The sequence below is a fragment of the Cladophialophora bantiana genome (genome assembly GCF_000835475.1).
Source record: "Cladophialophora bantiana CBS 173.52 unplaced genomic scaffold supercont1.39, whole genome shotgun sequence".
Taxonomy (NCBI): Eukaryota; Fungi; Ascomycota; class Eurotiomycetes; order Chaetothyriales; family Herpotrichiellaceae; genus Cladophialophora; species Cladophialophora bantiana.
In genome coordinates this window covers 1-13,821 of record NW_015971613.1, presented here as the reverse complement: position 1 = coordinate 13,821, position 13,821 = coordinate 1, and the positions used below count along the sequence as shown (strand labels likewise).

The 13,821-nt window shown below is 37.5% G+C and overlaps 2 protein-coding genes across 2 annotated transcripts; one reads left to right on the top strand and one right to left on the bottom strand.

Annotated features, from left to right (window-relative positions):
• Window positions 1-11,466: 11,466 nt before the first annotated feature.
• Z519_12803 (uncharacterized protein) lies at window positions 11,467-11,874 on the top strand (the record flags this gene model as incomplete). Its single annotated transcript, XM_016770508.1, has 2 exons — window positions 11,467-11,548; window positions 11,612-11,874. The coding sequence occupies 2 exons, from the start codon at window positions 11,467-11,469 to the stop codon at window positions 11,872-11,874; spliced, it is 345 nt and encodes a 114-aa protein (XP_016613260.1).
• A 9-nt stretch (window positions 11,875-11,883) lies between these two features.
• Z519_12802 (uncharacterized protein) lies at window positions 11,884-12,439 on the bottom strand (the record flags this gene model as incomplete). Its single annotated transcript, XM_016770507.1, has 2 exons — window positions 11,884-11,957; window positions 12,022-12,439. 2 exons carry the CDS (start codon window positions 12,437-12,439, stop codon window positions 11,884-11,886), a joined length of 492 nt encoding a protein of 163 aa, XP_016613259.1.
• Between the last annotated feature and the right edge of the window lie 1,382 nt (window positions 12,440-13,821).

Genomic DNA, 13,821 nt, shown 5'->3' with positions numbered 1-13,821 from the left:
GAAGATCCTTTTTATGGGAAACTATTTCGAAGGAGACGCTAAGACATAACTTAGACCTTTCGTTAAGAATTATATAGAAAACGAAGAAGACGATAGAGAAGACGAAACTATTAATCTATTCGAAACGTTCATAGAGTTTAAGGAAACGATGAAGCTAATATTTAGAGTAAAGAATAAGAAAAAGAAAGCTTAAAAGAAGATAGTGAGTCTCCGATAAACGGGATTAGTTTAAGAGTACGCGATAAAATTTAGAACACTAAATATAGCTCTAGGATAATAGAATAATATCACTATTCCGATCTTTAGGGAAGAACTAAAACTAAAGATTAAGTAGAAACTACGATACCTTAAAAAGATTACTCTAGAAGATTAAATCGCTATCGCTATTAAAGAAGATAACGATATTAAAGAATATCGATAATAAAAACTCTATAATCTTAGAAGAATATAAGCTACGAAGGCTTAATAGATAAATATCTAGAAGAGACGTAAACCGTACTATGAATCTTAATCTATAAATCTAAGCTAGATATAGAAACGACGAAATAACCTTAGAAAGAATAAACTAAAGGAATCTTCTGGAAAAAAGAAAGAGATTATCTACTATAGTTACGGAAAGCTAGAATACTACGTAAAGAAATATAAATAGAAGAAGAAGTAGGTCGCTGCCGTAGAAAAGTAACCGAAGTAGAAGAAAGTCGCTAAAATAGTCCTAGAAGCTAATATAGCTAAAGAAGAATATATACGCCTAGACGACTCTATAAATTAAGGGAAAGCGATTATCACGGGAATTATCGTTAATAAGATCTATATTCGGACTAAGTATTAGATAAAGAAACTATACTCCGACCTCTACTATCTACGTCGAATTACGGAATATAATTATACGATATACGAACTAAACGAATTATCGATAGATATAGAAATAACCTTTAGAATTTATATATGTCGAAGTTAAGAATATCTATGGGCTAATACATACCTAGATTTTATATACGCGCACTAAGAAGGAAATCCATAGAAATAACTACTAACCTAGATTTCTTTCGATGATACGACGCCACTCGAATATAATATAACTAATTCTAAATACGACTTAGATCTCGATTACACTAGAGAAAGCTAAATATAGAGACCTAAAGAACCCTTCACGGAGAAAGAAATTAGATAATTAATTCGAGAAGTTACTAAACGAGTTATAGCGACGGTAGCGTAGACGGAATAAATTATCCGCGAAGTAAGGGAGACTATAGATTAAGAAGAGACCTTTCTACGATCTCTCACCGAAAGAGATATTCTAAATATCGCTAGAATAGCGAGACTTCTAGAAGGAGAAGTTCGCGAACGAATTAATTATATAAGAATTATGGATCGAGTAGAAGCCGGGGTATAGATAACTATACGCGTATATCGGGAGCGAGGAGTTCTAGTCCTACGATACATTAAGACTTTACCTAACGTACTTATCGCCGGACTATTTCCTTATAACCGCGTTTATAGCTATTTACTTCGATTAATTCCACACCTTCACGAGTAGCATCTCGACTATTTATAGCCCGAGAAGCTAGGTATAACGGCTATCGAAGTATAATAAGCTCACACCGAGTTAATCTAACGTTGTAACGACTATAACTACGACGTATCACAACCTTAAGATAGAAGAATGAACTACCTTCACTAGCTAAAAAACTAGGTTAGTGAGAGAATAAGGAGCACCTACACCATCAAAAGTATATCTTTAGAAAACGTCAGCGCTAGAAGATTAATAGTAAAGGCGTACGTCTAGCTAGAACCAGAGAAGAAAGGCGAAAGTTAAAACTCGAAGTGAATACGGCCATAAGGTCTAACGCTAGGGCTATATTCCTTAGAGGAATACTTAAAGACTAAGAAGTTAGTATCCTAATAGATTTAGAATGTACGGGGAACCTCGTATACACGAGGGTAGTAGAGAAACTACAAGGCTGAAGAGTTCTAAGGCCGGAATCTAACTTAATTACTAGATTCGATGGAATAATTATGATATAACTTACGTACGAGCTGAAAGTAATGTAATTAACGATCGATGATCACTAGAAAAGGCTAGATCTTAATATTATAGACATAAAATACGATATAGTCCTTAGAATGCTATAGCTAAAATACCACAACCCTATTATCGACTAAGCTAAATCTTAGGTACGGTTCGATAACTACGACCACGACAGCAAAACCCTAGAAATAGAAATGGGGGCGGTATAAACCTACGTAAAGAAAACGGTCTAAATGCGACCGGCACGGATTTTTAATAATGCGACTATAGAATATTCATTATAATATACATATCTAAAATTAGTATTCGAGAAAAAGATAGGAACTGATGTACTATTCGAATATAAGCTATAGAACTACGAAATACATCTTTAGAAAGGGAAATAATCTATATTCGGACCCCTCTACTCTCTATCGGAGAAAGAGTAAGTCGCTCTACGGAAATATCTTAAAGAAAATATAGCTAAAGGCTATATTTAATCATCGGAATTAGAAGTAGAATATTCGATTCTATTCGCTCTAAAGAAAGATAGAAAACTTCGATTATGTATGGACTATCGAAAGCTCAACGACATTACTATTAAGAATATCTACTCGCTACCACGAATCGATGAGCTATAAGACCGGCTAAGAGGCGCTAGATACTTTACGGTACTCGATTATTAGACACAGCCTTGTGGAAGACCGACTACGAGTCGCACGAGCCCGACTCACCACACTCATTGGACACTTAGAAGAACCTACGAAGAAATAAGACTAGGTCATATGATATACTCTGTTGGCTCTATTAGCCCTATCGGCTCTATCAATAGAGCGCATAGAGCGCATAGAGCGTATAGAGCGCGAGCATTATATATATATCCTCACTACCCTAGATAGTTATACTCTCTTCGTAGCTAACTTATGTTATCTACTGAACTATATAGTTCTTAGTAATAGAGAACTCTACTTATACTTTATGTCTTTCCTAACTAGCTCATACTATCTTAGGATTATTGCTGAGAACCCTAACCTAGTTAGGATTAGTAGGGATCCTTAATACTTTAGCTATCACCCCCGTTGTGGAAGATAACCCCTATGAGTAGATCGAACCGACCCGCCTCATCTATAGACGAACTTACGTAACGTACTGCACGACTATTACTTAACGATAATACGATGTCGATAATCTCGAGTACACTAAGACTAACACTAAGCACCCTAAGAACTACGGCCAGTGCACCACCACCGACGTACGGAATAAGTGTAGTAAGCTCATTAAGAGACGTATTATTAATAGTTAGTAAAGGGAAGATTAGTAACCCACCTAAGCCCTTCAACGGCGTAGAGTCTAAGCTTATATCCTTTATTTACCATGTAAATATGTATATTCTAATGAATCTTACTAACTTCCAGAACGACTTATAGAAGATTCTTTTTATGGGAAGCTATTTCGAAGGAGACGCTGAGGCATAGCTTAGACCCTTTATTAAGAATTATATAGAAAACGAAGAAGACGATAGGGAAGACGAAACTATTAACCTATTCGAAACGTTCATAGAGTTTAAGGAAACGGTGAAGCTAATGTTTAGAGTAAAGGATGAGAAAAAGGAAGCCTAAAAGAAAATAGTGGGCCTCCGATAAATGAGATTAGTTTAAGAATACGCGATAAAATTTAGGACACTAAATATAGCTCTAGGATGGTAGAATAACATCACTATTCCGATCTTTAGGGAAGGACTAAAACTAAAGATTAAGTAGGAACTACGATATCTTAAAAAGATTACCCTAGAAGACTAGATCGCTACCGCTATTAAAGAAGATAACGATATTAAAGAATATCGATAATAAGAACCCCACAACCCTAGAAAGATATAAGCTACGAAGACCTAATAGGTAAACATCTAAAAAAGACGCGAACCGTACTATAGATCTTAACCCATAGATCTAAGCTAGGCGTAGAAACGGCGAAATAATCTTAGAAAAGATAAACTAAAGGAATCTTCCGGGAAAAAGAAAGAGGTTATCTACTATAGCTGCGAAAAGCTAGGACACTACGTAAAGAAATATAAATAAAAGAAGAAGTAGATCGCTATCGTAGAAAAGTAATCGAAGTAGGAAAAAGTCGTTAAAATAGCCCTAGAAGCTAATATGGCTAAAGGAGAATATATACGCCTAGGCGACTCTATGAACCAAGGGAAAGCGGTTATTACGGGAATTACTGCCAATAGGATTTATATTCGAACTAAGTACTAAATAAGGAAACTATGCTTCGACCTCTACTATTCACGTCGAATTACGGAATATAATCATACGGTATACGAACTAGACGAATTACCGATAGATATAGAAATAATCTTTAGAATTTATATATACCGAAGTTAAGAATATTCATGGGCTAATACACACCTAGATTTTGTACACGCGCACTAAGAAGGAGATCCATAAGGATAACCATTAACCTAGATTTCTTCCGATAATACGACGTCACTCGAATGTAATATAGCTAATTCTAAATACGACTCAGACCTCGATTACACTAGAGATAGCCAAATATAGGGACCTAAAGAATCCTTCACGGAGAAAGAAATTAGGTAACTAATTCGAGAAGCCACCGAACGAGTTACAGCGACGGTAGCGTAGACGGAATAGATCACCCGCGAAGTAAGGAAGACTACAGATTAAAAGGAGACCTTCTTACGATTCCTCACCGAAAGAGATATCTTAGATATCGCTAGAATAGCGAGACTCCTAGAAGAAGAGGTTCGCGAATAAATTAATCACATAAGAATTATGGATCGAGTAGAAGCCGGGGTATAGGTAACTATACGCGCATATTGAGAACGAGGAGTTCTAGTCCCACGATACATTGAGATCTTACCTAACGTACTTATCGCCGGACTATTTCCTTGTAACCGCGTTTATAGTTATTCACTCCGATTAATTCCACACCTCCACGAGCAGCATCTCGACTATTTACAGCCCGAGAAGCTAGGTATAACGGCTACTAAAGTATAATAAGTCTACACCGAGTTAATCTAACGTTATAACGACTATAACTACGACGTATCATAACCTTAAGGTGAAAGAATAGACCACCTTCACTAATTAAAAAACTAGGTTAGTGGGAGAATAAGGGGCACCTATATCACCGAAAGTATATCTCTAGAAAACGTTAGCGCTAGAAGATTAATAGTAAAGGCGTACATCTAGTTAGGATCAGAGAAGAAAGACGAAAGTTAAAACTCGAAGTGAATACGGCCATAAGGTCTAACGCTAGGGCTATATTTCTTAAAGGAACACTTAAAGACTAAGAAGTCAATATTCTAATAGATTCAGAGTGTATAGGGAACCTCGTATACACGAGGGTAGTAGAGAAGCTATAAGACTAGAAAGTTCTAAGGCTAGAATCCGACTTAATTACTGAATTCAATGAAATAATCATAATATAACTTACGCACGAACTGAAAGTAGTGCAACTATCGATCGATGATCACTAGGAAAAGCTGGATCTTAACATTATGGATATAAAATACGACATAGTCCTTAGGATGTCATGGCTAAAATATTATAACTCTATTATCGACTGAGCTAAATCCTAGGTGCGATTCGATAACTGCGACCACGATAATAAAATTCTAGAAATAGAAATAGAGGCGATATAAACCCACGCAAAGAAAACGGTCTGGGTGCGATCAGCACGGGTTTTTAACAACGCGACTATAGAATATTCACTATAATACGTACACTTAAAATTAGTATTCGAGAAAAGGGTAGGAACTAATGCACTACCGGAACATAAGCTATAGAACCATGAGATTCACTTATAGAAGGGAAAATAACCTACATTCGGACCCCTCTACTCTCTATCGGAGAAAGAGTAAGTCGCTCTACGAGAATATCTTAAAGAAAATATAGCTAAAGACTATATCCGATTATCGAAATTAGAAGTAGAATATTCGATCCTATTCGCTCCGAAAAAAGATAGAAAACTCCGATTATGTGTAGACTATCGAAAGCTTAACGATATTACCATTAAAAATGTCTACCCGCTACTACGAATCGATGAGCTATAAGATCGGCTAAGAGGCGCTAGGTACTTTACGGCACTCGATATTCGAGACGCGTACTACCGTATACGTATGAAAGAAGGCGAAGAATGGAAAACGGCTTTTAGGACTCGATATGAACTATTTAAGTATTGTGTAATGCTATTTGGACTCACCAACGCCCCAGCAACGTTCTAGGCACTAATTAACAATATGTTGAGAAAATATCTTGATATATTCTATGTCGTATACTTAGATGATATATTGATCTACTCTAAGACTTATAAGGAACATATGGAATACGTAACGAAGGTACTAGAGGCCCTTCAGAAATACTAGTTATCGGTTAAGCTAGAGAAGTGTAAATTCTATAAAGACAGTGTTAAATTCTTAAGATATATGGTCACCCGAGAAGGACTTAAGATGAACCCTAATAAGGTTAAAAGTGTGTTGGAATGGCTAGAACTAACCACACTAAAGGAACTATAAGCGTTCCTAGGATTCGCCAACTTCTATCGAAAGTTTATACGGAACTACTCGCGAATCACTATACCCCTAATAAATCTAATAAAGAAAGGAGTCGCGACCTTTACTTTAACAGAGCTTACTAAATAGACGATTAAAAATCTTAAGAAAGCGTTTACTGAGGCCCCGATCCTCACGATCTTCGACCCGGACCTATAGACGCTCCTCGAGATAGATACATTAGATAGCGCGATCGCTACGGTCCTCACATAGGTAGAATAAGACGGGAAGATTAGGCTAGTCGCCTACTTCTCACGAAAAATGATAGAACTAGAACTTCACTACGATATTTACGATAAAGAATTACTCGCTATAGTGAAAGTATTTAGACATTAAAGAGTATATTTAGAAGGACCTAAATATCTAGTAAAGGTCTATTCGGATCATAAGAACCTTTTATACTGGAATACGACTAAAATACTCAATAGAAGATAAGTGCGATAGGTAGAAACACTCGCTATACATAACTTTAGAATCTACCATATTAAAGGGAAAGAAAACGGCCGAGTAGATGTCCTTAGTCGACGACTAGACTATATAAAGAATATAAAGCTAACCTCATTAACTTTACTACGATAAGAGGGAGAATACCTCACATATACATAACTAGTGCTTACAGCAGTAGAAGTAGTCTCAGAAAGAGACGACTACCGATTTAATCTAAAAACCAATATAACAGAATATCACTTCGTAGATAGAGTGCATAATGAAGTTACACGCCTAGAAGTTATAAAGTATTATCACAACGACCCATTAATGAGACACCCGGGAGCCGATAAGATAATTGAGCTTATCACCCGACACTACGACCCTTAGAAGTACATAAGACAAGAGATCTAAGAATTTATTAACTAGTGCGAAGTGTACGCGTAGACGAAGCACGCGAGATATAGGCCCTACGGACTACTAAAACTATTATAAGTCCCCGACGGAGCCTGGACATCTATTACATTCGACTTCATTACGAAACTACCTAAATTATAAGAATCTCTTACGGAAGTAACCTACGACAGTATATTAATAATATATAATAGACTAACGAAGTTCTTATACTTTAGACCATACCTTAAGAAATTAATAGTAGAAGAATTCGTATATAAATTTCTACGAATAGTCTTTATTAATTATGAAATGCTAAGAGAGATTATCATAGATAGAGATAAGCTCTTCATATCTAAATTTTGAAAGGTATTAATGGAGTTACTAATAACGAAGCATAAACTATCTACATCGTTTCACCCTTAGACGGACGATTAAATAGAAAGAACGAACTAGACTTTAGAATAATATCTAAGAATGTACGTAGACTATAGTTAGATAAACTAGATAAGACTATTACTAGTTACTTAATTTTACTTTAATAATTATAAGTTAGTAATAGAAATAAGCCCATTCTTTACTAACTATAGGTTTCACTCACGACTCGAAGAAGTTATAGACGAAAGTCTAAATCCGAGGGCTAAGAGTATAGCATTAACTATAAAAGAACTACACGAACAACTTAAATTAGATCTACGATTTCTTATAGAAAAGATAGTAAGCTACGCGAATAAGAAACGAATCGAGAGATCGCTCCTAGAGAAGAGGAACCTCGTCTACCTTTTACGAAAAAATATTAAAACGAAGAGACTAAGCGCGAAGCTAAACTATATAAAACTCGAACTATTTAGAATTAAAGATAAACTTAGAGACGTTATATATCGACTGGAACTACTAAAGAATATAAAGATTTATAACGTATTTTATAAAGCACTTCTTGAACCAGTACCGCGGAACGCTAAAATCATCTAAATACTTTCGCTAGATGAGGAGATAGCACCCGAGAAATATAATGTTGAGAAAGTCCTCAGAAAACGCGTTAGGCGCGGCCAGCCTCAATATCTAATTAAATGATTAGGATACGACGAGTGCGAAAATAGCTGGGAACCGAAGACCAACCTTTCGAAGGAACTTCTAAGGAAAATAAGGAAGGATCATTCTAAGTGGTTCCTAACGCTAGCAAAGCATTCAGCTATTCATCGTCGAAGGCGAACTCATGAGCTATCGATAGCTTAGGTTCATTCGGCGTATACCCCTCCTTCCGATTAAGGGTATCTAACACCCAGGATTACCGAACCACTATATTACTCTAAGCGCGAGTGTACCCTTCTATTTACCGCTGATAGCCGATTAGCCGACGCTCTAGCTTAGCTAACTCGGCCATAAACTTAGTAGCCTCAGTATACACTTAGGCTATGCGGTCGCACAGCCTCCGGGCCCGCTCCGCCATCCCCTCACGAGCCTCACGGCAACGACTTTCCAATTCCTCCTTCTTCTTTTCTAGAGACTGAAACTCCTCCTCGAAATATTAACCATCACACTTCATATTTTTCTGAGTGCACTCACTATAGCGAGAATTACCTTTTAGAAGGAAGTAGACGGAGGACGACCTAGCATAATTCGAATAAGGAGTCATAGTTAAGAGACCTAGGCGTTTTATCTTTTCAGTAAGAAGGCGGCGCTCGAGGAAACGTTAGCGAGAAACCTTACGAATATCTAAGGAAGAAAGAAGGGAAGATATTCTTAGACTTAGATAAATTTAAGCCGGGCAGTGTTTCGCTTTTATATCATCGCTAAGATAGACTCTTAGGATAAGAGTCTAACCGAAGAAAGGATAGTGTTAGATATAGCCTTACGGAAGATCGACTACGAGTCGTACGAGCCCGACTCACTATACTTATTGAACACTTAGAAGGATCTACGAAGAAATAAGGCTAGGTTATGTAATATACTCTATTAGCTCTATTAGCCCTGTCGGCTCTATTAATAGAGCGCACAGAGCGCATAGAGCGCATAGAGCGCGAGCATTATATATATATCCTCACTACCCTAGATAGTTGCACTCTCTTCGTAGCCAACTTATGTTATCTACTGAACTATATAGTTCTTAGTAATAGAGAACCCTACTTATATCTTGTGTCTTCCCCAACTAGCTTATGCTATCTTAGGATTATTGCTGAGAACCCTAACCTAGTTAGGATTAGTAGGGATCCTTAACATCGATATTCGAGACGCGTACTACCGTATACGTATGAAAGAAGGCGAAGAGTAGAAAACGGCTTTCAGGACTCGATATGAATTATTCGAGTACTGTGTGATGTCATTCGAACTCACTAACGTCTCAGCAACGTTTTAGGCACTAATTAACAACGTATTAAGAAAATATCTTAATATATTCTGTGTCGCATACTTAGATGATATATTAATCTACTCTAAGACCTATAAGAAATATATAAAATATATAACGAAGATACTGGAGGCCCTTTAGGAATATTAGTTACCGATTAAGCTAGAAAAGTGTAAATTTTATAAAGATAGTGTTAAATTCTTAGAATATATAGTCATCCGAGAAGAACTTAAGATGAACCCCGATAAGGTTAAAAGTGTATTAGAATAATTAGAACTAACTACACTAAGGAAACTATAAGCGTTCCTAAGATTCGCTAACTTCTATCGAAAGTTCATACGGAACTACTCGCGAATTACTGCACCCCTAATAAACCTAATAAAGAAAGGAGTCGCGATCTTTACTTTAATAGAGCTTATTAGATAGGCGATTAAGAATCTTAAGAAAGCGTTTACTGAGGCCCCGATCCTTACGATCTTCGACCCGAATCTATAGACGCTTCTTAAGACGGATGCATTAGATGGCGCGATCGCTACGGTCCTTACATAGTTAGGATAAAACGAAAAGATTAGGCCAGTCGCCTACTTCTTACGAAAAATGATAGAATTAGAGCTTCACTACGACATTTACGATAAAGAATTACTCGCTATAGTGGAAGCATTTAGACATTAAAGAGTGTATTTAGAAGAATCTAAATATTTAGTGAAGATCTATTCGGATCATAAGAATCTTTTATATTAGAATACGACTAAAACACTTAATAGAAGATAAGTGCGATGGGTAGAAATACTCGCCATGCATAACTTTAGGATTTACTATATTAAAGGGAAAGAAAACGGTCGAGTAGATGCCCTTAGTCGACGACCAGACTATATAAAGGATATAAAGCTAATCTCATTAACTTTACTACGATAAGAGGAAGAATATCTTATATATATATAACTAGTGCTTACAGTAGTAGAAGTAGTCTTAGAAGGAGACGACTATCGATTTAACCTGAAAACCAATATAATAGAATATTACTTCGTAGATAGGGTGTATAATGAAGTTACACGCCTAGAAGTTATGAAGTATTATTATAACGACCCATTAATGGGACACCCGGGAGCCGATAAGATGATCGAGCTCATCACCCGACACTACGACCCTTAGAAACATATGAAATAAGAGATCTAAGAATTTATTAACCAGTGCGAAGTGTGCGCGTAGACGAAGTACGCGAGACATAGACCCTACGGACTACTAAAATCGTTATAAGTTCCCGACGAAGCCTAGATATTTATTATATTTAACTTTATTACGAAACTGCCTAAATTATAAGAACCCCTTACGGAAGTGACCTACGATAGTATACTGATGATATATGATAGGCTAACGAAGTTTTCATACTTTAGACTATATCTTAAGAAATTAATAGTAGAAGAATTCGTATATAAATTTCTACGAATAGTCTTTACTAATCATAAAATACTAAGAGAGATTATTATAGATAGAGATAAGCTCTTTATATCTAAATTTTAAAAGGCATTAATAGAGTTACTAATGACGAAGTATAAACTATTTATATCGTTCCACCCTTAGATAGACGATTAAATAGAAAGAACGAACTAAACTTTAGAATAATATCTAAGAATGTACGTAGACTATAGCTAGATAAACTAAGTAAGGCTATTACTAGTTACTTAATTTTACTTTAATAATTATAAGTTAGTAATAGAAATGAGTCTATTCTTTACTAACTACGGGTTTCATTTACGACTTAAAGAAGTTATAGACGAAAGCCTAAACCCGAGGACTAAGAGTATAACATTAACTATAAAGGAACTACACGAATAACTTAAATTAGATCTACGATTTCTTATAGAAAGAATGGTAAGCTACGTAAATAAGAAACGAATCGAGGAATCGCTCCTAGAGAAGAGGAACCCCGTCTACCTTTTGCGAAAAAATATTAAGACGAAGCGACCAAGCGCGAAGCTGGACTACACAAAACTCGGACCATTTAGGATCAAAGACAAACTTGGAGACGTTATATATCGATTGGAACTATTAAAGGATATAAAGATTTATAACGTATTCTATAAAGCACTTCTTAAACTAGCACCGCGGAACGCTAAAATCATCTAAACACTCCCGCTAGATGAGGAGATAGCACCCGAGGAATATGATGTCGAGAAAGTTCTCAGAAAACGCGTTAAGCACGGCCAGCCCTAATACCTGATCAAATGGTTAGGATACGACGAATGCGAAAACAGCTGGGAACCAGAGACCAACCTTTCGAAGGAGCTTCTAAAGAAAACAAGGAAGGATCACCCTGAGTGGTTCCCAACGCCAGCAAAGCATCCAACTGTCCATCGTCGAAAGCGAACTCGCGAGCTATCGGCAGCTCAGGTTCATCCGGCGCATACCCCTCCTCCTCGTCGAGACGATCCAGCACCATACAAGCCCGGACCGTCATGTCGCTCTGAGCTTGTGTTAACTTATCCAGTTGGCGCTCCACCTGACTTAGACGAGACTGCTCCTGAAGCAACTCCAGGGATTGTTGCTGCGCTAGACGAGCCATTTCCCCCGCATACCACTGGGCGCGCTGAGCCATACGGGCTTGGGCCTCCTGCACCTTATTCCGCAACTCCGACTTCTTTCGCTCAATGCTTTGGTACTCTGACTCGGAGTACTGACCATCACATTTCATGTTTTTCTTCAAGCATTCAGAACAACGAGAAACCCCATACTTCATCACATAGATCGAGCGGGAACGATCGCAATTTAAATAAGGTGCCATGGCGCGGTAACCAGTGAACTGTACGTTACGCGACTAACGAAGGCGTTCGAGAGAACGGTCGCGGATATAAGAAAAGAGCTTAGGGACGGTGGGCTATAGGCGAGAAGAAGAGAAGAGAGGAGATATCTTTAGACTTAGGCGAATTTAAGTTAGGTAGTGTCCCGCTTTTATATCATCGCTAAGATAAACTCTTAGAATAAGAGTCTAACCGGAGGGAGAATAGTGTTAGACATAGCCTTACGAAAGACCGACTACGAGTCGCACGAGTACGACTCACCACGCTCATTAGACACTTAGGAGGATCCACGGAGAAATAAGGCTAGATCACGTAATATGCTCTATTAGCTCTGTTAGCCCTATTGGCCCTATTGGCACAGAGCGTATAGAGCGCATAGAGCACATAGAGCGCGAGCATTATATATATACCCTCACTACCTAAGATAGTTGCACTCTCTTCGTAGCCAACTTATGTTATCTACTGGACTATATAGTTCTTAGTAATAGAGAACCCTGCTCATACCTTATGTCTTCCCTAACCAGCTCATACTATCTTAGGATTGTTACTGAGAACCCTAACCCAGTTAGGATCAGTAGGGATCCTTAACAATAAGGCTAAGTTCTAGTTAACGAATACTTCGGCTTCGGAAAAGAAAGACTTAGACGACTCCTCGTCTTCTCGTAAGCGAACCGTATATAGCTCGTAGAAAAGATTATTCACGAGTAAAGAGCCGAAAGAAGAGAAGAGAATAGAGAAAGATTTCATAACTAAGCGAAAGAAGTTCGTTAACTTCTACTATAACTACGAAAAGTAAGAATATAAGGAAGCGAAATATCGTTAATTAAAGCGTACTTAAGGCGTAGACGCTTCGTAGACTAGTAATAAAGATAAGTTAAAAAACTAAGTTCTAATTTACTTAGTGTCGCCGTAGCGCTAGGGTTACTCGAAGATATAGACGTAAATAATTAACTTAGAACGTTACGATTACTCACCTTAGAGATTTAGATTAAGATTTTATAAGGACCGTAGATAATACGTACGCTGCTCGATAGCGGGGCGTAGACGAACTTCATCTCTTAACTTCTCGTTATAGAAGTAAAGATAAAACTTATAGCTATTTGTTAGACACAGCCTTGAGGAAACCCGGTTACGAGTTGCATTGGCGCGACTCACCACACTCATTGGACAGATGGAAGGATCCACAGGAGAACAAGGCTGAGTCACGTGATATGCCCTGTTGGCTCTGTTGGCCCTGTTGGCCCTGTTGACAGAGCGCACAGAGCGCACAGAGCGC